The 25392-nt window shown below is 39.2% G+C and overlaps 1 protein-coding gene across 4 annotated transcripts in view; it reads left to right on the top strand.

Annotated features, from left to right (window-relative positions):
* Vinc (vinculin) overlaps positions 1-25392 on the top strand; it is a 413074-nt gene that overhangs the window by 49556 nt on the left and 338126 nt on the right. For all 4 annotated transcript variants that reach the window (XM_067141297.2, XM_067141296.2, XM_067141293.2 and 1 more), the window contains exon 3: positions 24569-24714. In XM_067141297.2, the coding sequence (XP_066997398.2) occupies positions 24569-24714 (146 nt within the window). The remainder of the gene's footprint in view (positions 1-24568; positions 24715-25392) is intronic.

Below are 25392 nucleotides of genomic sequence, written 5' to 3'. Positions count from 1 at the left end.
CTGCTTTTCACACATCTGTGGGGTCGCAGGTGTGAACTGTGTCACACAGGTGGATTTGGCCCTGTTTTATGGCCAGATGCCCTTTTTTATGCAAACCGTATATGGAGGGATGTAATCAATATTTTGTGTTTCTGTGGTGGTTGGTAGTGTAGCATGTTGTCTGAATATGAAAAGGAAAATGTTGGACAAACACACATACCCAGTCCCCGAGCCAGAAAAATGAATCAGATGCGATTAAAATCCCTGAACTGGCCGGAAATTGAACCTGCGACCCTCTGAACCGAAAGCCTCGACACTGACCATTCATCCAATGAGTCGGACAATAAAATGGTGCACACTGTCACAATATAATACAGAGTTATTGAATCTTTATATTAATTGTGATTATCACATTAAATTTACCCAGTAAGTAAGTTACTTAAAATCCTTAAAATTTTTAGAAAATTTTTAAGTGTATTTTATTATTACAGAAAGATTTGTGACCGATTTTGAATTTAATAGATGTGTTCCTCTGAGAATACATTCTCCCTTGCAAAAGAGATTTTGCCAAGTCAATTTTGTGCCCTATAACCTCAAAAGTTACCGGCCATAAGATTTATGTTCAACACATAAGCACACTAATTGTGTACGTTCAAAATATTGGAAAAGGGGAGTGCACGTGGCAATCTGCGAATTGCATTAAAGACTATTGGCAAAGTACAGTTCATTCTTTTACAGGTTATTGTTGTCAACTCAAGTGAAAAGCTACAATAATATAAACACATCCTCAATGTCATGTAATATCATGTAATGAACATTCAGCCTATGGAAAAAATCTGGAAGTATGCAGGAAACTATTCTTTAAAAAAGAGGCTTCAGCGTAATTATTTTGCCATAATGTATGAATGAAACTCCAGAGTTGTAGAGATGTTTTCCTGGGTTATGTCTTGTTGGAAGATGAATAGAGATCATAAAAAGTCCAATGAAAGAATGGAAGCAAATACATCTTTTAGTATTAATTAAGTACTGCTGTAGGTTTTCACATCCAGTTCATAGTTTCCACAAGAATGTTTATATTTTTAAAATTCTCTATTTTCTTACCAAGTGTTGCTCTTCCAAGAATTGTCACACTGTTCTGTGAAACTGAATGGGTGGGTGTGGCAGTAGTTTGAAGATTCCATAACATGGAACAGCATTTTGGATAAGATGTGTCAGTGTTGCAGATGGTTTTTATCATTTAACTCAAATCAAATCCATGCAACTTGCAGGATAGTATATAAATCTCGAAAGATACCATTTGCAGTTACTAGAGAGGTATTAAGAGGGCACAGAAATATAACTCACAATAACAATTAAAAAAACTATTCATTTCCCCATACATTCTAATTGTTACTGTTGTTTAATTTATCAGATCAGTTGCCAGTATTGTCCTCTTCATGCCAGTTGCATAAATATTGAAATACAGGGACATGCTGGAGGAATAACAACAAAATTTCAAGTTGGAATGTATTTTTATTCTGAATTAAGCAGTCTTACTTTCTACAAGGAATTTCTCTACTTTTAAAAATAACTTTCATTAGCACTGCTTGAAACATTAACATGAAACGTAACCAACTCTCATGTCAGAGATTAATAGTTTGCATTCAGGAGATAGCGAGTTTGAACCTCACTGTCGGCAGCCCTGAAGATGTTTTTCACACCAGGTTGTATCTTAAATAACACCACAGTTGCTTCCTTCCCACTCCTTGCACTTTCCTACCCTGCTGTTGCCATAAGACCTATCTGGTTCTGTGTGACGCAAAGCAAATTGTAAAAAGAGAAAAATTCACATTGATAGAACAAGCAGTTTACAAGTAACAATTTTACTAATTTAAAAAAAAATATCTTGGGTAGATTAAAATTAGTGGTTACTAATACTTTGTCTAGAAATCATACCTGGCTGAGTGGTTCGGACGGTTGAGGCACTGGCCTTCTGACTCCAGCTTGACAGGTTCGATCCTGGCTCAGTCTGGTGGTAATTGAAGGTGCTCAAATATGTCAGCCTCATGTCAGTAGATTTAGTGGCATATAAAAGAACTGCTGTGAAAGTAAATTCTGGCACCTCATTGTCTCCAAAAACCGTAAAAGTAGTTAGTGGGATGTAAAGCCAATAACATTAATTATTATATAGAGCACACTGTTTTACGAAACAACGTGAAATCTTATGCATATTAAACTTGTCCCTCTTATTTATTTATTTATTTATTTATTTATCATGCCTTTATAGGTGGCGAAGTTAGGGCTCTTGGCCCTCTCTTACACTTAACCACTGTTGGAGGTTGCATACAATAATTTTGGATTTTGTCAAGATCTGTGCTTTTCAAATGATCAGTTCATTTGTCAATGCTGTTCCATAGGTTTTGTATCATCTGGGGACTACAACTGCCACCTCTGAATAAGATTTCTTTTTGTTTTCAATATGCCCTCTGTGCAACATTATCAGTATTGTTTTAGATCATAGTGTGTATTGATCTCCCACGATCGTGGTTGTCCAGGGAATGGAAAAGGTCGTAATCTGTTGGCACAAGATCTGGAGAGTAAGGTGGATAGCACAGGATCTCCCAGCCAAGTTGCTATATGATCTCCCTGGTGACCCGTGCCACATGTGGTAGAGCGTTGTCATGCAGGAGCAGTACTCATGTGAAAAGCTACAATAATGTAAATGCATCCTCAGTGTCATGTAATATCATGTAATGAACATTCAGCCTGTGAAAAAAATCTGGAAGTATGTAGAAAATTAATTACCAACAATTCTTTAAAAAAAAAAAAAGCTAGTGATTAGCCAGTGCTGGCTGCTTCTGCTTCAGTACCCGTTGCACATGTTCCAGCTGATTCAAGTACAGGTCCATGGTGATAGTTTCGCCCGGTCATAGGAGCTTATAGTCCACCAGATACGGAGCAGGATCTTGGGTTGATGTAGAGCTGGTTGAGTATTGTGTGGCACCGAGTCCTTTGGTGTCAATCAATGTCTGGCACACTTGGCGTATCATACAGGACCCACTTTTTTTTTTTTACTGGTTATCACTGTATCAAATATGGGTTTCTTTGTGATGTCGCAAAAGCAGCGATGAACAGGCTGTCACTTGCTGTTCCTTGTTGGCTTCCGACAGTGTGTGCGGTATCCACTTGCTCAACTTGTATGCCTTTCCTATGTTGTGCAGGTGAAATCTGAGTGTTTCTTCAGACACTGCCTTTCCTATGTTGTGCAGGTGAAATCTGACTGTTTCTTCAGACATTTGGAAGTGTGTGGCAGGTTGATCACATGTTTGCCTGCTGTCCTCTCCTGTGGCCTCTTGCAAGGCCTCATCATTCAGCACCTGGGGATGGAAGTCATAATAAAGCAAACAGCCCTTGAACGAACTGCATTGACACCTCCCTCTCTCTGTGCCTCTGCTCAAGCTGTAACTGTGCACTTCGAATTCTCAGGCCAAGGACAAAACCCCTCCTCCATCTCTGCCTGCATTCCCACCATGTGGCTCACTTCTACTAGCATCTGTGTGCTTGTCTTCCTCACAACTTGAAAAATGAACAACTTTTTTTTTTGGATAATTTTCATCAGGGGATTCCCTATTAAACTTTGATTCATGAGCCATAGCAAACAATGCTGCCATGTGTATTCTGTTTCTTTATGGTGGTTAGTAAAAGCTAATATGAATACTTTGTTTTGACACATATGACTTTTTCTTGACAACATGCTTATGCAGTTAGTGTTGATTGTTCTTCATTGAAATTAGAGTTTAATGGGGAAATTGAATTGTAGTGTAAAAAGTTAACTCATTGAAAAAGAAGCTGTAATCAACCATAAACTGTTAGAACGAAGTGAGTTTGCAGTTTAAATTACCCCTACATTTTTTAAGCTGAGAATTTAGCAGTTGTACCCTGGGCAATGTGAATTTAGAGTAACTTTACAAACTTGGCAACTCTTTGATGCCCATAATTCACAAATTACAGATATCCAGTATAAAACACAGCCCCCTCCCCAGTTACAGGATAAGATTCAGTTTGATGAAAAATTTTTTGGTTGTTTGATTTTGGTCATTGATAGTTTTGATGGAGGCTGGAATACTAGTCCAAAATGTACTGCCCCTTCTAGTGTATTGCTTCAAGGGAAGGCCTGTGTCTTGGTATTTTTTGCTAAAATAGAGAGAAAGATACTGTGTTCAATGCTGAAGGTGTACTTATAATCACTTATATCACTTATAATCACAATGCGACTTAGTAGGAAATTTATGTATCTCAGAAAAATCTTATTGCACACTGCATTAAAAACTATTTCATCCAGTATAATCATTCTTAGCTTTTAACTATGAATTACAGTACTTCTGTAATCTTTCCTGCTGATTTATACCAGTGATTTTTCTTGTTTCTTTTGTATAATTATTTTGATTTCCAAATTTTAAAGTTATGTTGGAGTAGGTAAACTATTTCAGGTACTTAGGTCATGTATCCTGTTGAAATGAGAGTTTAATGTAATGTAAAAAGTTAACTCATTGAGAAAGAAGCTGTAATCAACCATAGATTGTTAGAATGAAGTGTGTTTGCAGTTTAAATTACCCCTACATTGCACAAATTTCAGGTTGACATTGCTGAACAGGAATGAAGGCTGTGTTAATGGGTGTTAATGATAAATATCTTTTGCATGGGATGGAGACATGAAAGGAATGAGAATATCACTGGTATAAATTGGTAGGAACAATTACAGGAGTAATTGACAATTAAATCCTAAATCCTATGAGCATATTGAATGGTGTTCTGTGATGGAACTTGCCTTAAGGGTGTGGTCATGTGAAATGAGTGGAAGAGGCTAACAGCCTTGGTTATAGTTATTATATGAAAAAAAATGAAACCAAACCCCATGGCACTACAGCCCTTGAAGGGCCTTGGTCTACCAAGTGACCGCTGCTCAGCCTGAAGGCCTGCAGATTGCGAGGTGTCGTGTGGTCAGCACGACGAATCCTCTCGGCCGTTATTCTTGGCTTTCGAGACCGGGGCCGTTATCTTACCGTCAGATAGCTCCTCAATTCTAATCACGCAGGCTGAGTGGACCTCGAACCAGCCCTCAGGTCCAGGTAAAAATCCCTGACCTGACCGGGAATCGAACCCGGGGTCTCCGGGTGAGAGGCAGGCATGCTACCTCTACACCACTGAAGTAAAGATATTGGAGATAGGAGATGATGGTTTGACCTGGTGTTTCATTGTTTCTACCAAGGGGGCTATAGAGGTGAACTTTTTAGTTGTAGTTACAATTGGAGGATTATGAAGATGCTTTGTTTACAGAGATGATCATTGTTGTATCATACTTTGTGAGACTAGAGATAGTGCCCACATTCAGTACTTGTAAAATATATGTGACACTTTTAAAAACCCAAACAATTAACTTGCTTTTTTCCAGAATTTGCAGGGATATTGTTTAGTGTGTGTGTATATTTAGTGGCTCCAGTATTAACTTTGTTTCGTATAGATGGTCAGACAATGTTTAAGGTATTTTTCTCCCACTAATATGGGTCTGATAACTTGTTGGTATTATTATTATTATTATTATTATTATTATTATTATTATTATTATTATTATTATTATTATTATTATTGCTGCACTGATGTTTGTGCTTTTCTTAATATATGTACTATTTTTTTGTCTAATTTTAAAATATATTTTAACATATTATGAATCCTGATGCATGTGTATTACATACTTCATATGTGAACGTAGACAACTCATTTATACGTGTAATTAATAAATAAACATTAAACCAAGTATATCAGTTCTGTTTATACCAAACAGTGAGTATTTATTTACATGCCTATTTACCTGTCTGCTTTTTATTTCAAAAAAAAAAAAAAGCCCACCTGCTATCCATTATCATTAAGGCATCAATTCTCAATGGTGTGACTCTTCATTTAGCTGGTCCTAGTTCCATTAGTGGAAATAATTTTTATCATCAGAATGTTGACCAGCAGGGCACGAAAGGTGGTGGTATAATTTGTAATCACTAGATTGTGTGCCGAAAGCCTGGGTTCAGTTTCAAACCTCATGCAGTGTTCATATGAAGTGTGGGCACATGATCGTGATTCATCCATTAGCTGGGAATGTTAAGCTGCGTTAACTCCTTGGTGTTATTCGACAGTAGTAGGCTATGTGCCAATACCAAGTTTCATCCTCTCCCTACCTCCTCCTTATTTCCACACCCTCATGCTTTTCGTCCATGGGCATCAAATAAAAAGATCTGCACCAGGTGAGCTGAACATATCCTTGGATGCTGCTGGCACTAAAATCCACACGTTAAATAATAATGCAATCCCAAGAAATACAGTGGTGTCCAAAATCATCCTTAACACGCGAGTGGTCGCAACTGCGGTAGTTTGCCGCGGTTTTTAAATATTTGTTAGCAATTTCGTTGCTAGCCGCTGTAGGGCTTAGGGCGCTCGTTTCATCCTTCCCCTCCCTCTCCCCTGCCTGATGTTGATTATCGTCAGTATATCACCTGCTGCATTCCGGAGTAGTTTATGTATTCTTTCACTTTCACATCTGCTGCGGCAAATTGCCTTCGTGTGACCCATCGCGTAGTGCATTCTTACATGACTGCATTTCCAAAAAAGTTTCTCTTAAGTAAAGTTCATGAGGTTTATGGTGGCGTTCAGTGAAGTGCGGTGCTGTAGTTTTATCTTGAATTATGACCAAATCATGTATTGAAATGTACAAATGCAAACATTGAGGCAATTTGCTCATGTGTGACCTCTCGCGCTCTTTAAAAATTCACGTAATTTTACCAGATTGTGCAAAAGAATTCAATTCTTTTAAATATTGAGAATATATTTTTACTGGGTAATTATGTTAGTACTAGTTGAAAGGCAGTTAAACAGGGTACATATTTATATTTTTATCAAAGCATTCACTGCAAAAGGAAAATGGCAGCTCATTAAAATATTAAGCCACGAACCTGCTACGCCTGCGTGATACTCCCACGTGGCGCGTCCCAGGTGGCGGATAGCGGGGTTCTAACCTGCTTGCCGGCGGACTTGAGGGAAATAAAATACCTCTCGCGGACCAAACACACTACCCCCTGCGGGTGGGGGACGCACATGTAGAATACACCCGCGGTATCCCCTGCCTGTTGTACGAGGCGACTACAAGGGGCGACCAAGGGATTGAATTAGAGCCATGAAACTACTCTTGATTCGTACCATCATGCGGGGAACACCATGGGTTGCATGTACTTGCGAGTAGTATCACTAAATTGGTACGAAATAGGTTTGTGATTAGTTGCAGTAAAAAGCCTGGACTGGTGGTTTCCAGTACCCATGCGTCGTACCCATGTGAGCAACACCGCGGATCTGGGCGTAGCCTGTGAGTTGTACCGCTATATGAGCGGCACCGTGGGTCAGCGTTGCCTGTGATTGGTACCCACTATGTGAGGAACACCACGGGAATACCGGCGCCCGTGACTAGTACACCTAGGTGAGGAACCTTACCGGTTTGCGTTGGCTATGAGTGGCGCCATTGTGTGCGAAACACCATAGGTTTGCGTTACCTGTACTAAGTACAATACTTATGAGTAGTACCATCTTGCGTGGAACACCGTGAGTCTTCTCTACTTTTGATTAGTACCCCAACATGACATATACCATGGTTCTACTTTACTTGCGACACGTACCATTCTGTGGGGCCTTAGTCGTGGATTTTGCACCCCTGTAGACATCAAGCATCATTGTGCTTTATAAATGGTCCCTTGGTTAGTAATACTATTATTCACGACCTTGTTTTTGTGTCTGATCCACTGTTTTTTTTTTTTTTTTTTTTTTGTTGTTTTTTTTGTGGGGGGTTCATATCCATTCATTCTTCATGACATTTTTTATTTTATTTTGTTCAGTGGATTAATTTGAACTTCTGGTTATTTCATTTTGAACCATTAGGGGCCGATGACCTCGATGTTAGGCCCCTTTAAACAACAAGCATCATCATCATCATCATCATCATCAAAATATTACGCGTGAGCAATTTGCCTTCGCGCGACCTCTCGCGTTCTAAAACGGGTGTGACCTCTCGCGTGTTAATCACTATTGTCACTATTTCATGCTAAAACATGAACTTCTTTATACAAATTTTTCTGCTATCATTGATTTGTGTATGAAATGCTTTGTTTTAATTTTGAATGTGGGATCTGTTTATGACATACACTTACCAACTTTATACCATTCAGATATGTTTTTCATGACAAATAAACATATGAACAGATGATGATAAATTTTTTACACCATTGTGTATGAAAATATGCAAATTCATTGCTCATTAAATATGATCTGTTATGACAGAGTGTGTATAAAATTAAGTGCAGGCGTTAGGATCTTCCTGTGCTGTAAGTAAATGGATGTCTGCATATGGAAAGAGACCAGTTCCTGGCTTTTAATAAATAATGTTATTGGTTTTACGCCCCACCAACTACTTTTACGGTTTTTGGAGATTCCGAGGGGCTGGAATTTTGTCCCACTGGAGGTCTTGAACATGCCGGTAAACCTACTGTCACGAGGCTGGGGTATGCGAGCACCTTCAAATGCTACCAGACTGGGCCGGGATTGAACCCACAAACTTCAGCTCAGACTGCATTTCCAAAAAAGTTTCTTAAGTAAAGTCCATGAGGTTTATGGTGGCGTTCAGTGAAGTGTGGTGCTGTAGTTTTATTTTCAATTATGACCAAATCATTCATTGAAATGTTCAAATGCAAACGTTGAGGCAATTTGCTCACGCGTGACCTCTCACGCTCTTTAAAAACTCATGTAATTTTACCAGATTGTGCAAAAGAATTTATTAATTTTTTATATTGAGAATATATTTTTACTGGGTAATTATGTTAGTACTAGTTGAAAGGCAGTTAAACAGGGTACATATTTATATTTTTATCAAAGCATTCACTACAAAAGGAAAATAGCAGCTCATTAAAATATTAAGCGTGAGCAATTTGCCTTTGCGCGACCTCTCGCGCTCTAAAATGGGTGTGACCTTTCGCGTGTTAATCACTGTTGTCGCCAGCACTTGACCGCATGAGGTACTCAGCCTACCTATCTCCTGGCTTTTATTTATTGTATTTGTCCATCGGTATCTATGGAGATTGTGGATGATCAAAAACAGCCATTTTCAGTTTGTCTCCTGCATGTTCAATGCAGTTCATGTCTGGTGAATTACCTGGCCAAATCATATGATTGATACCCGCCTCTCTCATGAAGTTCCTCACTGATGCACCTCGATGGAGAGCATTGTCATCGACGAAAATGAATTCAGCACCATATTAATCCCCAAAGGGCTGTACAAATGGTCGAAGAATTCCATTGATATGTCATTGGGCAGTTAACGCCTCTTGAATTGGTATCGATGGCCATGCATATACCCAGTCCAAAACATTACACCACCATCTCCAAATGCACAAACCTCTTGAAAATGCTGGTACTTTCCACCATTGATTTCTCCACACCCTTTGTTGTGTATCTGGCGTATGTGATATCCATATTTCATCTGCAAACATGACATTTTGCCATTCATCCAGTCCCCTATTAACTGCTCCCTGTGTATGTCCACACTAGATCAATGCCACGATTCTTGCTCGGTCACACTAGGAAATACGCATTGCCCATAAGCACTAGCTGAAGCTTGTACTGCCCTGTACACACTACTACCAGTCCTCAACACAGACACTAGACAGTAACAACTGCCGAATTGTAACCAAGCAATTGAACTACTTGTGTGTATACAGTGCTCTCTACCACTTACAACATGACTACTCACATGATACCACATAATGTATTTAATCCCACAATATTCCTAACTGTAGTATAATAGTAGTATAGTATAGTATAATATAGTATAGTATAGTTTGTATAGTACAGAAATGGAAGGGAAGGGGAGGAATTAGATCTGTAATATTGATCAAGTATATTGTCATTTAACCTGGTTTTGAAGCGGGGTTGTTGAATGGTATGGACACAGCACCGGAGAAGGAGTACTGGTATAACATGAAAATACTGTATATAAATTAATGTAAAACAAAAGTAATGAAATGCAGTCAAATGAAGTCAGGTGATGCAGGTAATTTCAGGTTAGGAACTGAATTCTTAAAGGACATAGATAAAATCATTATTTGTGGATGATAATAATAATAATAATAATAATAATAATAATAATAATAATAATAATAATTGTTGTATGCAAGGAACTTGGTATACAAGGCACAACATAAAAGATTATTGCTTCAACACATTTATACAATATGTACATGAAATGGAACGAAACTTTTCTTGAAGCTTGTTGAGTTGCACAGGTTTAATGTTAATATAAGGTAGTAGGCTGAGCGCCTGAATAATATTTACATCTGTACAACTTGAGATTCCTATATACATTCAATCTTGTCTTGATGAGACAGTCTATTCAAATGAGAGAAGGTTCTTGATAGTCAAAAACTATCGGTCATTAATATAATTACAAGTGGAGCTTGTAGAGAGAGTTCGTATTAGCAAAATGCTAGTAGGATGCATATAACTTGCAAGGAACTTGCGTTTATGTTTATTTATAGCAGAATGCTATGATTGGAGTCGGAGCACTGTAGGGGACATGAGTGAGTAGCAGAATGCTTGTATGGGTGCTCGACGTGGCTACGGGATGCAGGATGAATGAGGCAATGTCCAGAGGTGAAACCTCACGGCCAGGAATCAGTCCACCTGTTCAGAACACATTTTTAAGAGGGTACCTCTGTGTCTGACTTGCGGTGTAGTCTGGTCGTTGGACACTGTAGGAGTCCTGGAGAGGTGAGAAACTTTGCTTCTTTTATAGCGCTGGCTGACGTCGCTGACGATCACGTCAGCGCACTGCAGTCTGCCTCGTGGTCTCTGGAAACATCCATGTTCGGTGGGCTGCGGAGCGTGTAGGCGTGGAGGAGACACACAATAATAATAATAATAATAATAATAATTGGGAGTGAGGTTAAGTAGGGAAAGGAAAGAAGTTGAGAAAGGGATATACTCTCTACTGGAATGGAGGACATAAGGCTAAGAAAACTTTCTCCTCAGCACTACAGCCCATGAAGAGTCATGGCCTCTGACAGTTGTAGCCCAATCTTCACGATCATCAGCACGCTTCCTCCATTTTATTCCCATCTTTCTTAAATCCTCCTCCATCTCATCCAGCCATCGTTTTTGAGTTCTTCCTTTCCATCTTCTTCCACCTGGATTTAATTTGTAAATTTTCTTGATAGACCTATCTTCTAACATTCTCTCTACATGTCGCAGCCACGTTAATCTGTTGCTTTTTATTTCAGATACAATATTTGGATGTCCATAGAGTTCTTCCAGTTCTCTGTTTTTTCTTATCCTCCTCTGTTACCCTTCATCACTGGACCAAAGATCATTCTCAGCATTTTTCGCTTCCATCTGTTCAACAGTTCTTCTGCTCTGGGCATTGTTCGATGTTTTAGAATAATATGTTACCACTAGTTGTATTACTGTACTATAAATTTTCAGCTTCAGTCTTCTACCAATGCTGCATGATCTGAGCTCTTTATACAAAGCAAAGAAAGTCCTGTTGCCTGCAGCAGCCCTCACGTTTACCTATTTCCTCTTTCATGGTCATTATCTTTCATCACCAGCACTCCTAACTTTTCACATCTCTTGTAGTTGATCCCTTTTAAATTTATGAGTTTATCTTCCATAATTATGGTCCTAGATGAGAACAAATATTGAGTTTTAGTGTTATTCACTCTTAAGTCGTATTTTTCCTGCCTCCTTTTCTAATCTGTTGTCCAGTCCTTCCTCTATGCCTTTCAATCTTCAAGAAAGCGTATCAGTGTCATCAGCATAGGCTGGATTCTGGGTTACATGATTAAAGAGAGTACCGCCTGGATTACTGACTTCCACTTTTCTCATCACATGCTCCAGAACCACATTGAAGAGCGAAGTGGACAATATGTCTCCCTGCTGCAGACCTTGGTTTACTTCAAATTCTTTAGATTTCCTTCTACTTTAACCATACATTTTATACTCCTGGGGGTAATTTGTGCCATTCTTATCAATTTAGCTGGGAACTCATGTTCATCATTGTTTGATATGGTTTCCTCCTTTTCACACTATCATAAGCCTGCTAGAAATCCACAAACAGATGATGTACAACCATAATATATTCATAGCACTTCTTCATTATTTGCCTGATATTGAAGATGTGGTCTGTTGATCTGCCCTACTGAAAGCAAAGAATGGAATGGGGTTGATAACCAACAAGATCTTCGATGAGTATGTAGATAAATTGGGGTACATAAATCATAGAATAATAAAAATACAGTTAAGGACAGAGAATGGAGTAAAGGATTTCATCCAGATGTATGCACCTCAGACTGGATGCAAAGTAGAGGATATGGACAAATTACTGGAAATGCTGGAGAGAGAAATAAAGGATGTGGAAGTGACTTTCATGGGAGACTTCAATGCAGTGGTGAGATGCAACAAAGAAAGGAATGGAAGAATTTTTTTTTTTTTTTTGCTATTTGCTTTACGTCGCACCGACACAGATAGGTCTTATGGCGACGATAGGACAGGAAGGGGCTAGGAGTGGGAAGGAAGCGGCCATGGCCTTACTTAAAGTACAGCCCCAGCATTTGCCTGGTGTGAAAATGGGAAACCACGGAAAACCATTTTCAGGGCTGCCGACAGTGGGGTTCGAACCTACTATCTCCCGAATACTGGATACTGGCCGCACTTAAGCGACTGCAGCTATCGAGCTCGGTAAAAATGGAAGAAGTAGTTGGACCTTTTGAATATGGAAGGAGGAATGATGAGGGAGAGAAGTTAGTGGATTTTTATGTGAGAAATGGTTTAAGTGTGGGCAATACATGATTCAGGCAGATTACAAGACGTGGATGGGAAAACAGGACAAATATAGTAATTATTACTTCTTGATGGAAAGAGCAAATCATAGATTTGTTAGATGTAACAGTCTTGCCAGAAGTAGCCTTTGATGGACACCTTGGAGTAGTGGTAGCAAAATTGAAAGTGGGAAAAATAGTGAAAACGAAAGAAAAGAGAGAAGAAAATAAAAGTATGGATATTAAAACATATGGAACTAAAGAAAAATGCCAAAATAAATTAAAGAACATGTATGCATAACTGAGGGGGAGAGTGTGGAAGTGGAATGGAACATGTTGAAGAAGCCATTTATAAAATAGAGACCCAATGGTGGAGTGAAAGGGTAAAGGAAGCAGTGAACCATTAGAAGAGAGCATGGTAAGTATTTAATAGGGATGAAATGGAAGAAAGTAGAGGGAACTATCAGGAAATGTAAAAAAGGTAAAAGAAGGTAATAAGTGAAGCAAACAAGAAAGGCTGGGAAAGAAGATGTGCATAGCTGTAAAAGGATAATATATAGCCTTGTAAGAAGGAAGAGTCTACACACAGCTGGTGAAAGGGAAAAAGTTGGAAGGATTACTTTAACTCCTGTATGTGAGGAGGAGTGTATATGAGACGATAGTGGTGTAGTATGAGGAGACATAATCTGAAAGTGAAATCTCAAAAGAAGACATGAAAACTGCTATCAAAGGAATGAAAGTGGGGAAGAGCAAGAGAAATCGAAGGTAGGTGGAAATATAAAAGCAGTCACAACCATTGATCTCCAGTGGTTGTATAGGCTATTTAGATGTATTTGGATAGAAAAATCTGTACTGAATGACTCAGTAAAGGTGTAATAATACCTGTATTTTAGAAAGGGGGAACAAGAAATAGTGTGATAATTATTGATGAATTACATTCTTATCTCATGTAGCAAAAATATTTGAAGGGGTACTAGAAAAGAGAATGAGAAGAAAGGTGGAAGGACAATTGCAAAAGAGCAATATGGCTTTTGAAATGGAAGATCATTATGAGGTAGTTAATGGGAAAACATTGGAAATACGGAAGAGATATGATTATCACATTCCTTGATTTAGAAAAGGTTTATGAAAATATACCCAGAGCAAAGGTATGGAATGTAATGCAACTGAAAGGATTTGGAAAACAGGTGATAGGATATGTGCAAGCTATATAAAAATGCTCTTGTAGCAGTGTCCAGACACATGTGGGGAGGACAGAGTGGTTTTGGAATGAAACTGGACTGTGACAAGGAAGTGTGCTGTTATCACTGGTTTTCCTAATGGTTATGGGTGAAAATGTGAAGGAGACAAATGTAAAATATGGGGAGCTTGAGGCGAAGGTAATGTTTGCAGATGATATTTTGGCGTGGAAAGCAAACAGAGGGGAAGTACAAGGGAAACTTGACATGAACTTAGATTATTGAAAATTATGCATTGAAAATCGGCATGGAAAAATTAAGACATTGGTATTGACAAGAGGAGAAAGGGAGGGAAAACAAATTACAAAAATAAAGAGACGAAACCTTGAAATTGTGGAGAGCCTCAAGAAGTACTTGGGATTCAGACTGATGCAGGATGCAGGGCTGGACATGAAGATCAGTAAAAGGATTCAACAGGGAAGTGCATTCAACCAGAGTGTGAGGGACCTGGTGTGGAGGAAAGAAGTGCCAATGAAGTGTAAAGAGGTGGTGTATAATATATACTACTGCCCAATACTGACATATGCAGCAGAGACCTGGACACACAGACAGGAGAATAAGATCCAGCCAGTGAAATGAAATATTTAAGAAGTATGATAGGAAAGACAAGAAAGGGCAGAGTAAGAAATGAGGACATCAGGAAGGAAATTAGAGTGGAAAAGCTTTACAACAGAATGGAGAGGGATAAACTCAGGGTTAGGACATGTTAAGAGGTGGAAGAGGGAAGGATACTGGGGTGGATGCTGGAGACCCTGTTGCTACTCCAACCACTACTCTTATACCTTCATCTCCTTCACACAATATACATAACATTTGTTTGAGCGCCAGTTGCTTTTAAAAGAAAAACAACAAAATTTGGTAGAGCATACCTCTTAGATCAATTATCTCAAGGCGTGAGGTGATAAACTCACATATCTGGCAATATACAGGGATATGGATCAGGACAATATTAAATTACTGTTGCATTTCCACAAATGAGGATTGTACATGGAACTGGAATCACTTATTATAATTAAAATAAAACTGAGTTTATGACTATAATTTACGTCACAATGAACAAGCATTAACGTCTTTTAATTTAACAAAACAGTATATCTAGTGAGATTTGCGGTAATATGAAAAAGAAAATTTAATCTAAACAAAAAAGCTATTGGCATGAACTTGAAGTGAGATGTGATATCGCCGCTGATTACATTCTTCTTCATGTTATGAATGCATAACATGTCTGATGCTTTAATTACCTGATGTCTGCATACACCGCTGTTGAACTTCAAATTCCAGGGAAAACCTATGAGCTGAAGTCGGGAGCCGTCTGCTGTTATCTTCTTATATAACAAGGAGTTGGCCTACATACCATTTACGCGTGTAGGGAGCTCCAATGTAATTACGTCCACTCAATATATTATAAGAAATTGTAAAATATTACTGAAACATCTTGTGAAGTCCATCCTCACAAGAAGATGATGTTTCTTTATCAGCATAGTACTCGTCTCTGCTCGGATACAACCACCACTTGTAGACCACCTCGATTATTACTTCTTCAAACACAACTCTTAGCTCTGACCATCACTCTAAGACCACTTCTTCCATTTGATACATCTGACTGATACATATGATCTGATAGATATGATACCTCTCACCACCGTTGCCTCGACTTTTATAACCTCGCGATGACGACTCATCTCCCTACTCTCTGTTCATCCCTTCCACTTCAACATACAGTAGCTGGCGAATACTGACACTTGGTCGCAATCACGTGCCCACGCACTGATGTCATCCGTCATGTGTCGTATAAGCGTACCCAAGCGGATTACAGTGACTATGCGGCATGAGTCACCGGAAAACCTACTTGCATATAACATTCTCAGTTAAACATAGCCTCGATTGCAAAATACTCTGCCAACACATCTGCCTAGAGTTACAAGCCACAGAATGACTATATCAAACCAACAAATCTCACTTACTAATATACAGCATAATTACAAACATATTCACTTAACCTATGATTAAATACAATAATATGCGTGATACCTAATTATTACAGTCTAAATGATGAGAAACAGAATATAAAATCTAATGAATTGGGTTAATAATGATGATAATAATAATAATAATAATAAATACTGAATGGAATCTGTAACCCTGTTGTACGGTTACAACCCAGATGGGAGGAGGGCAGGAGGGAGATCTGGACTATGATGGTTGAAAATGATCAATAATAGTATAATTAGAAGAAACCTAGATTGGATCACAGTTAGGACGACCAAAGATGGTTGGATAGAGGAAGATGGAAAGGTGTTGTAAACATTCCATTGCAGCAGGAGCTGGGTGATGAATATGGATCAATAAATAATATTAATGATGCTAGGAGTAAGGAGGACAAAATGTGCCCTAGCTCAATCAAGGAAGGCCTTTGTTAAGAAGAAAGTTGCTTACCACAAATGGAAATATGCATATTAAAAGGATGTTTCAGAACACATTCATATGTAGCACAGCATCATATGGAAGTGAAAAATGGAATGTAGCTGGTATAGATAGGGAGAAGGGTTGTATGCGACATGGATAGATTAGATTTTAAATGAAAATATACCAAACATAGTAGCGTTCGTTATGAAGAATCTGAACTGGAACACAATCTGGGTAGCTGGCAGCCTGCTAACCTACATTTCATCTTAAACAGTTCTCACACACACACACACACACACACACACACACACACACACACACACACACACACACACACACTTACCATGATGCTGTATAGAAAAGATGCCCAATTGTATATCCTGTGGTTGCTTCACATGCTGACAAAGATATTTACATGCTGTCACAACAGACCTCCACCAGCCTATAATGTTGACTACAGCATGATAATACAACAATGTATAGCTCCTATTGTCCACTGCAGTTGAGTGGGACATCTAGTAAAAATGTGAGGTGCTGGTGACTCTTGTAGCAAATAGTAAAAGCTGTATTTCATCCATGCGTTGCGAGTCGCCATTGCCTCATTTTATAAGGTAGTTGTTAAACATATACCTATGCCATAGAACATTATAGATACCCTCTATGACTCACTGTTGTGCTGTTATGCAAAGTTATCACTGTAATAAAACTTGTTTTTTCCAGCACCACATTCTAGTGCTGTACGAGTCACATGTGAATTGCAAAGCAGTGAAAGTGTTAAATACACTTCCTTTCATTTACATACAATACACCACACTATCAACCAGAACAGAAACATGCAGTAGTGAATACATCCCACGGTATATGGTTGGCGTCTGGGAGGACATCCGGCCGTAAAACTGGCCACCTGCACATCATGTGCTGACCTCAATAAAATGGGGAAAAGACCAGGAGGAACATGAGGAGAGTTTTGTAGGATTAAATGCATAAAGATGGAGAGGTTAGCAAAGGATGAGGCAACATGTAGTTGGTGAATCAAACGAATGTGGTTGAGGACAATGAGGATGAAGGTAACTGCTGCTGCTTCTGCTACTATCACCACCCAATTTCCACTTCAGTGAGTGTGATGGAACTACTACCTCTATAATTAAGGTTCCAAAAGCCAGGCTGAATTGCTCAGATGGTGGAGCTCTGGCCTTCTGAGCTCAAGTTGGCAGGTTCGATCCTGGCTCTGTCCTTTGGTGCCCAAATACATCAGCTTCATGCCGGTAGATTTACTGGCATCTTCGTGTCCCCGAAAACCATAAAAGTAGTTAGTGGGATGCAAAATCAATGGCATTATTATTAATAATAATGGTTCGTGGTTGTAGTCATGTCCTAGTTCGTGAACCATGGGCAATGGCTGACTGGCCTAGTAAGTGGTCCTGAGAATCGGGATACCAGTTGCTATGGAATGGGAGTGGGCATCTCGGACATATTCTGAGTCATGGCCCTCCTTGAGCTCAAGCGGCTAGGACTATACAATCCACTGGTGGTCCCTAACCCACTAGAGGAGAGATCCTTAATTGGACTATATGTAAGTAGGGTAGCAACCTGCTTCACAAATTTACCAAACTCAGAAACATTTTTTAAGGAAGCCTTGGACCTGTGGGAGTAACGGAGTCTCACTCCCATTTGACAGGCAAGGGACTCCTTGGAAACAACTTGACGAACGAAATGGAATTTGATGGGGAACTATCAATATTAATGGGGCTTATGGAAGAAAGAAAGTAGAACTGGCTGAGTCAGCAAAGAGGATGCATCTGGATGTGCTAGGAGTAAATGATACTCGGGTAAGGGGATATAACGAGGAAGAGATAGGAGATTATAAAGTGTACTTCACGGGTATTAAAAAGGGAAGTGCAGAGTGTGGGGTAGGGTTGTTCATCAGGAATACTATTGCATGCAACATAGTTTCTGTTAGACACATAAATAAGTAAATAATGTGGGTAGATTTGGAAGTTAGAGGAATTAGGACAAGAATTGTCTCAGTATATTCACCATGTGAGTGGGCAGACGAGGATGAAGTTGACAAGTTTTATAAGGCATTGAGTGACATTGAGTCAGGGTCAACAACAAGGATAGGATAGTGCTAATGGGCGATTTCAGTGCGAGAGTTGGAAATAGAACTGAAGGATACGAAAGGATGATTGGTAGATGTGGGGAAGATATGAAAGTTAATGAGAATGGCAAGCGTTTGCTGGACTTCTATGCTAGTATTCATTAAGCAGTTACGGATACATTCTTCAAGCATAAGGCTATTCACTGCTACACATGGGAGGGAAAGGGTACCAAATCCATAATAGACTGTATCTTAACCGACTTCGAATTCAGGATCTGATAGGAATGTACAGGTTTTACGGAGATTTTTTGATGATACAGACCACTACCTGATCTGTAGTAAACTAAGTATCTCTAGGCCTAGGATAGAGAGAGTGAAATCTGCCTGCAAACAAATAAGGGTAAAAAAATCCCCAGGACGAGGAAATTAGACAGAAGTACATGGATATGATCAGTGAAAAGTTCCGAACAGTGGATAGTAAGCAGGTTCACGATATAGAAAGAGAATGGGAGGCATACACGGGAAGGAAGCGGCCGTGGCCTTAATTAAGGTACAGCCCCAGCATTTGCCTGGTGTGAAAATGGAAAACCATCTTCAGGGCTTCCGACAGTGGGATTTGAAACCACTATCTCCCGGATGCAAGCGCACAGCTGTGCACCCCTAACCGCATGGCCAACTCGCCTGGTAAGATGGGAAAAGCGAACATCTTGGTGGAATGATGAAGTGAGAGCAGCTTGTAACATACAAAGGCGACATATCAGAAATGGTTCCAACCAAGGGTTGGTGCAGATGGATTTGTACGTAGATGAAAGAAACATAGCGAAACAAGTAGTTGTTGAATCCAAAAAGAAGTCATGGCAAGAGGTTGGGAATAACCTGGGAAGGCTAGGTCAAGCAGCAGGAAAACTCATGATCCCAGGGAATCACAGATGGAGGAAATATTTTGAAAACCTTTTCAACATAAAAGGAAATATTCCTGGTGATGTCACGAACAACTGAGCTCGTGGAGAGGAGGAAAATGCTGTTGGTGAAATTATGCTCGAGGAAGTGGAGTAAGGTGGTAAATAAACTCCGTTGTCATCAAGCAGCAGGAATAGATGAAATTACACTTGAAATGAAGTATAGTGGGAAGGCAGGGATGAAATGGCTTCATAGAGTAATAAGATTAGCATGGAGTGTTGGTAAAGAGCCTTAAGATCGGAGAAAAGCAGTAATTGCTCCTATCTATTAGCAAGGGAACAGGAAGGATTGCAACAACTATAGAGGTATCTCATTGATTATTATACCAGGCAAGGTATTCACTGGCAACTTGGGAGGGTGTGATCAGTGGTTGAGAGGAAGTTGGATAGGGAGACCAAGACGACAATGGTTAGACTCGGTTTCTAACGATTTAAAGATAAGAGGTATAGAACCAAATGAGGCCACAGCACTAATTGCAAATAGAGGATTGTGGTGATGTTTAGTAAATTGACAGAGGCTTGCAGGCTGAACCTTGAAAGGCATAACTGTCTATAATGATGTATGTATATAATAATAATAGTAATAATCCAAGAAGTGAAATGAGGGTTGTATTATATTGACAGCAAAGTTTTGGTATACATCATACACTCATGGTAATAAAGTTCCTTTGCTAAATTCCACACAAACCAAGCAAGCTGGCTACACTGTTCGGGTCAAATGACTATGAGCTTGCATTCAGGAGGTGGTGGGTTGGGTTGCAATCCCACTTGATATAGCCCTGAAGATGGTTTTTCCGTGCTTTCCCATTTTCACACCATGCAAATACTGGGGCTGTACCTAAATTAAGGCTACGACTGCTCCTTTCCCAATCCTAGCTCTTTCCCATCCTTGTGTCACTGACAACCTTTTGTGTTAGTTTGACATTAAACCACTAGCAAAAGAAAAGTTCACGAAGTTTTTAAAATTAACATTTTGTCATGAACTACTGTGTAGTATTTGTAATGAATTCACTACAATGCATTCTGAAAGGATAAAGTAAAATTATTGATGGAACTTTTAAAATAAATTTGCATATCTCCAGTTTTTATATAAAGTAAAGTTGTTGAGGTGTTACTGCAAGAAGTTTCTTATCCATTTTTATATACTTGATAATTACTTTTACACAGACATTTCATTTAGGGAGTTCAAATGTAGGTACATCGCTAGCATGTTCTGCCTTGTCGACCAGCACAACCAAGATACAGTGTGTTACCAAAGTGATGCTACTTGAAGTAAGTTGTAAAACTTACCTTAAGGAAGGTGGTGGCCCTGCTGCCCTAAATAGTGCTCACCTACTTAAACACATTCTTGTAAACAAATTTGAGCTTGTCTGGAGGAATTCTACCAATGTCATGTCGAATGTTATACTTCAGTTCTTGTGATGTAAGGGTGCTCGATTTTTACTCTTGCCTATTGGATTTTCCCTTATTCCCCATATTTTAAAGTTACAAGATGTAAGATCTGTGTACTTCTTAAAGTTCACAAATAATCGCATATCATCTTTCTTCATACATTTCATTTCATACTGATACAGAATCAAATGCTGAGTAATATATCTGAATCTGGTTTAAATCACCCAGTAATTATAGGCAATGGCACCCCCACATCACACTACCTGTTCAGATGGTGTAACACTCCAGAATGAACCTTGGATTGTGCACTTTCTAGAGCAATTCCATTCCTGGATTTGATGGTCATCAGTATCCACACAACAATTTGATTTCCATTCCACAAGAGACTATATTTCCTACTCACAACATATGAATCTGCTGTTGGTGTTAATGGGAGATGCTGAGAAGATAGAGCTTGTTTTGCAAGATGCCTGCTATACTAGTTGCCACAAGATTATTCAGGACATGTCTGTGGATGGTGAACAAAAATACCCTTGGATTGGTTACTAATTGTCGGACAATGAGACAGGTAGTCTGGCCGATGTCTTCCAGAGCCTTTTTTGATGCATCTACTTCATCATATTCCCACTGTTCCCAACTCTGTAGCACAGTGTAGTCAGAACATCCCATTTAGTGGCAAATCAGCTGGAATGACCAACCTATCTCCCTTAGTCTGACAATATGACTTCTCTCAAACTCTCCCAGTTGTTGAAAACATTGTTGAATGTGCTCTTGTGGCATTCTGCATCCTTATTCACCTGTGAAATTACCCTTATGACTGGTTTCTCCAATGACTCGTGCTTTTAACTTGAGTTGTGCTATAAGAATATTTACCCTCCTGGGTGTCTTCCATGAATGCAATTGACACAGAAGTGGAATCGGTGATGCAACAGTCTACAAGCTTATGATGTCTTTCCACTGTTTGTTTTGCTTGTGCAATTTTTCTTGCAATTGGGTGTACATAGTTATGGACACCATGATGCATGTTCTCCAACATACATTAGTTGATGCACAAGGGTGAATATCTACCTTGAATATATTGGCATCAGACAAGAAGGACATTCCAGGAATAATTAATGAACAAGGGGAGTGTGTATGTGAGGATCTTCAAAAGGCAGAAGTATTCAGTCAGCAGTATGTAAAGATTGTTGGTTACAAGGATAATGTCGAGATAGAGGAACAGACTAAGGCCAAAGAAGTATTAAAATTTACATATGATAACAATGACATTTACAATAAGATACAAAAGTTGAAAACTAGAAAAGCGGCTGGAATTGATCAGATTTCTGGGGATATACTAAAGACAATGGGTTGGAATATAGTACCATATCTGAAGTACTTATTTGATTATTGTTTGGTCGAAGGAGCTATACCAGATGAATGGAGAGTTACTATAGTAGCCCCTGTGTATAAAGGAAAGGGTGATAGACATAAAGCTGAAAATTACAGGCCAGTAAGTTTGACATGCATTGTATGTAAGCTTTGGGAAGGCATTCTTTCTGATTATATTAGACATGTTTGTGAAATTAATAACTGGTTCAATAGAAGGCAATTCGGTTTTAGGAAAGGTTGTTCCACTGAAGCTCAACTTGTAGGATTCCAGCAAGATATAGCAGATATCTTGGATTCTGGAGGTCAAATGGACTGTATCGCGATTGACATGTCTAAAGCATTTGATAGGGTGGATCATGGGAGACTACTGGCAAAAATGAGTGCAATTGGACTAGACAAAAGAGTGACTGAATGGGTTGCTATATTTCTAGAAAATAGATCTCAGAGAGTTAGAGTAGGTGAAGCTTTGTCTGACCCTGTAATAGTTGAGAGGGGAGTTCCTCAGGGCAGTGTTATCGGACCTTTATGTTTTCTTATATATATAAATGATATGAGTAAAGGAGTGGAATCGGAGGTAAGGCTTTTTGCGGATGATGTTATTCTCTATAGAGTGATAAATAAGTTACAAGGTTGTCAGCAACTGCAACGTGACCTCGAAAATGTTGTGAGATGGACAGCAGGCAATGGTATGTTGATAAACGGGGCTAAAAGTCAGGTTGTGAGTTTCACAAATAGGAAAAGTCCTCTCAGTTTTAATTACTGCGTTGATGGGGTGAAAGTTCCTTTTGGGGATCATTGTAAGTATCTAGGTGTTAATATAAGGAAAGATATTCACTGGGGTAATCACATAAATGGGATTGTAAATAAAGGGTACCGATCTCTGCACATGGTTATGAGGGTGTTTAGGGGTTGTAGTAAGGATGTAAAGGAGAGTGCATGTAAGTCTCTGGTAAGACCCCAACTAGAGTATGGTTCCAGTGTATGGGACCCTCACCAGGATTACCTGATTCAAGAACTGGAAAAAATCCAAAGAAAAGCAGCTTGATTTGTTCTGGGTGATTTCCGACAAACGAGTAGCGTTACAAAAATGTTGCAATGTTTGGGTTGGGAAGAATTGAGAGAAAGAAGAGGAGTTGCTCGACTAAGTGGTATGTAATACCAATATAATGGTCCGTTATTGGACATTATAAATTTTCCAGCTAACTCATTCTTGGTTGCCTGCGTTTCGCCCTCGTGTGCTAAGTTAGGCTCGTCAGTTGGGACTTAGCACACCACCCAAGACGCAAGGCTAGTGCATACCGTGGAGGCCACTGCATAGGCTATTTGAAGCCACCAGCAGTGCCAATGCACTATGAGAGCTATGTCTCATTTCCAAAAATAGATGCCTGCCTGGCCATCATATGATGTAGATGTTGATTCCCATGGGGAACCTAAATTAGGCCATCATATGATGTAGAATGAGTTAGCTGGAAAATTTATAATGTCCAATAACGGACCATTATATTGGTATTATAAATTTACTCATTCGGGACAAATAATTTAGGTTCCCCATGGGAATCAACATCTACATCATAAGTGGTATGTTCCGAGCTGTCAGCGGAGAGGTGGCGTGGAATGACATTAGTAGACGAATAGGTTTGAATGGCGTTTATAAAAGTAGGAAAGATCACAATATGAAGATAAAGTTGGAATTCAAGAGGACAAACTGGGGCAAATATTCATTTATAGGAAGGGGAGTTAGGGATTGGAATAACTTACCAAGGGAGATGTTCAATAAATTTCAAATTTCTTTGAAATCATTTCGAAAAAGGCTAGGAAAGCAACAGATAGGGAATCTGCCACCTGGGCGACTGCCCTAAATGCAGATCAGTATTGATTGATTGATTGATTGATTGACATTTGGTGATGAATGGGAATTTAGAGTAAAATGAACTAAACACAGTGGCAGTTCTAAAAATTTCATGTAACTCTCTATTTCGTGCATCCTGAAAAATCTTCAGATAAGAGTGTATTTTTCTGTAGAATGAACAACTGAATGCTGCCTTGATTTTGCCATAAAATGTGCATCATGTTTCAGTCCTAAAATTATCAGTGAACTGTTGGACATAACTGACAATTCTTTCATGAACAATGGGATATGTTATTCATAGATTTGATGCAAAGCGTGGGTATCAGAGGAATAATTATGGGTCATATATTTAACCAAATTGTGATAAATAAAACATAAGTGTGTTGTATTTTCCATTTTAGGTTGGTAGAGAAACAATTAACAGCAGTGATGATGCCATTTTGAAACAAGATATGCCTTCTGCCTTGGTGCGAGTTGAGGGTGCATCCAAGTTGCTAGAAGAAGCTTCTGCTATGCTTAAGGTTGATCCCTTCAGTGGACCTGCACGGTAAAGTAAAACTTTCTTTTATTCATATTAATCTTCGGATACATCATCCATTTTCAAGTAGAAAAGTTGTTACGTGAGAACTACGTAATTGTTAGCAAAGAAAGCTAAATCATGGAACCTCGTCATTTAGTTTGAAGGAACATGTACAGTAGGCTACATAAAAGCTCTAGGACTTGCACTGTGATATGTATAATCTAAAACTGTGAGGTTTTCAGTCTGTTGAAACTAATCATATCTTCTTTTGGGGGGTGAAATCTGTTATTAAATGTTTTTTGTTCTATTTAGCCTGAATTACCAGGCGAGTTGGCCATGTGGTTATGGGCGTGCGGCTGTGAGCGTGCATCCAGGATATAGTGGGTTCAAACCCCACTGTCGCAGCCCTGAAGATGGTTTTCCGTGGTTTCCCATTTTCACACCAGGCAAATGCTGGGGCTATACCTTAATTAAGGCCACGGCCGCTTCCTTCCCAGGCCTTCCTATCCCATCGTCGCCATAAGACCTATCTGTGTCGGTGCGACGTAAAACAAATAGCATTTTAAAAAAAAGAGAGTGGAAAGATGGAAAGTTGATGGGGCAAGGTCAGAGTAATACGCAGAATGAGGAAGAGCTTCCCAGCCAAGTTCAGCAATCACACCTTTGGTCAGTTGCGCTGTGTGCGGACAAGCGTTATCATGGAGC

This window comes from Anabrus simplex, chromosome 2 (assembly GCF_040414725.1).
Source record: "Anabrus simplex isolate iqAnaSimp1 chromosome 2, ASM4041472v1, whole genome shotgun sequence".
Taxonomy (NCBI): domain Eukaryota; kingdom Metazoa; phylum Arthropoda; class Insecta; order Orthoptera; family Tettigoniidae; genus Anabrus; species Anabrus simplex.
The sequence above is the reverse complement of the archived record's forward strand: the minus strand, read 5'-3'. Positions and strand labels throughout refer to the sequence as shown.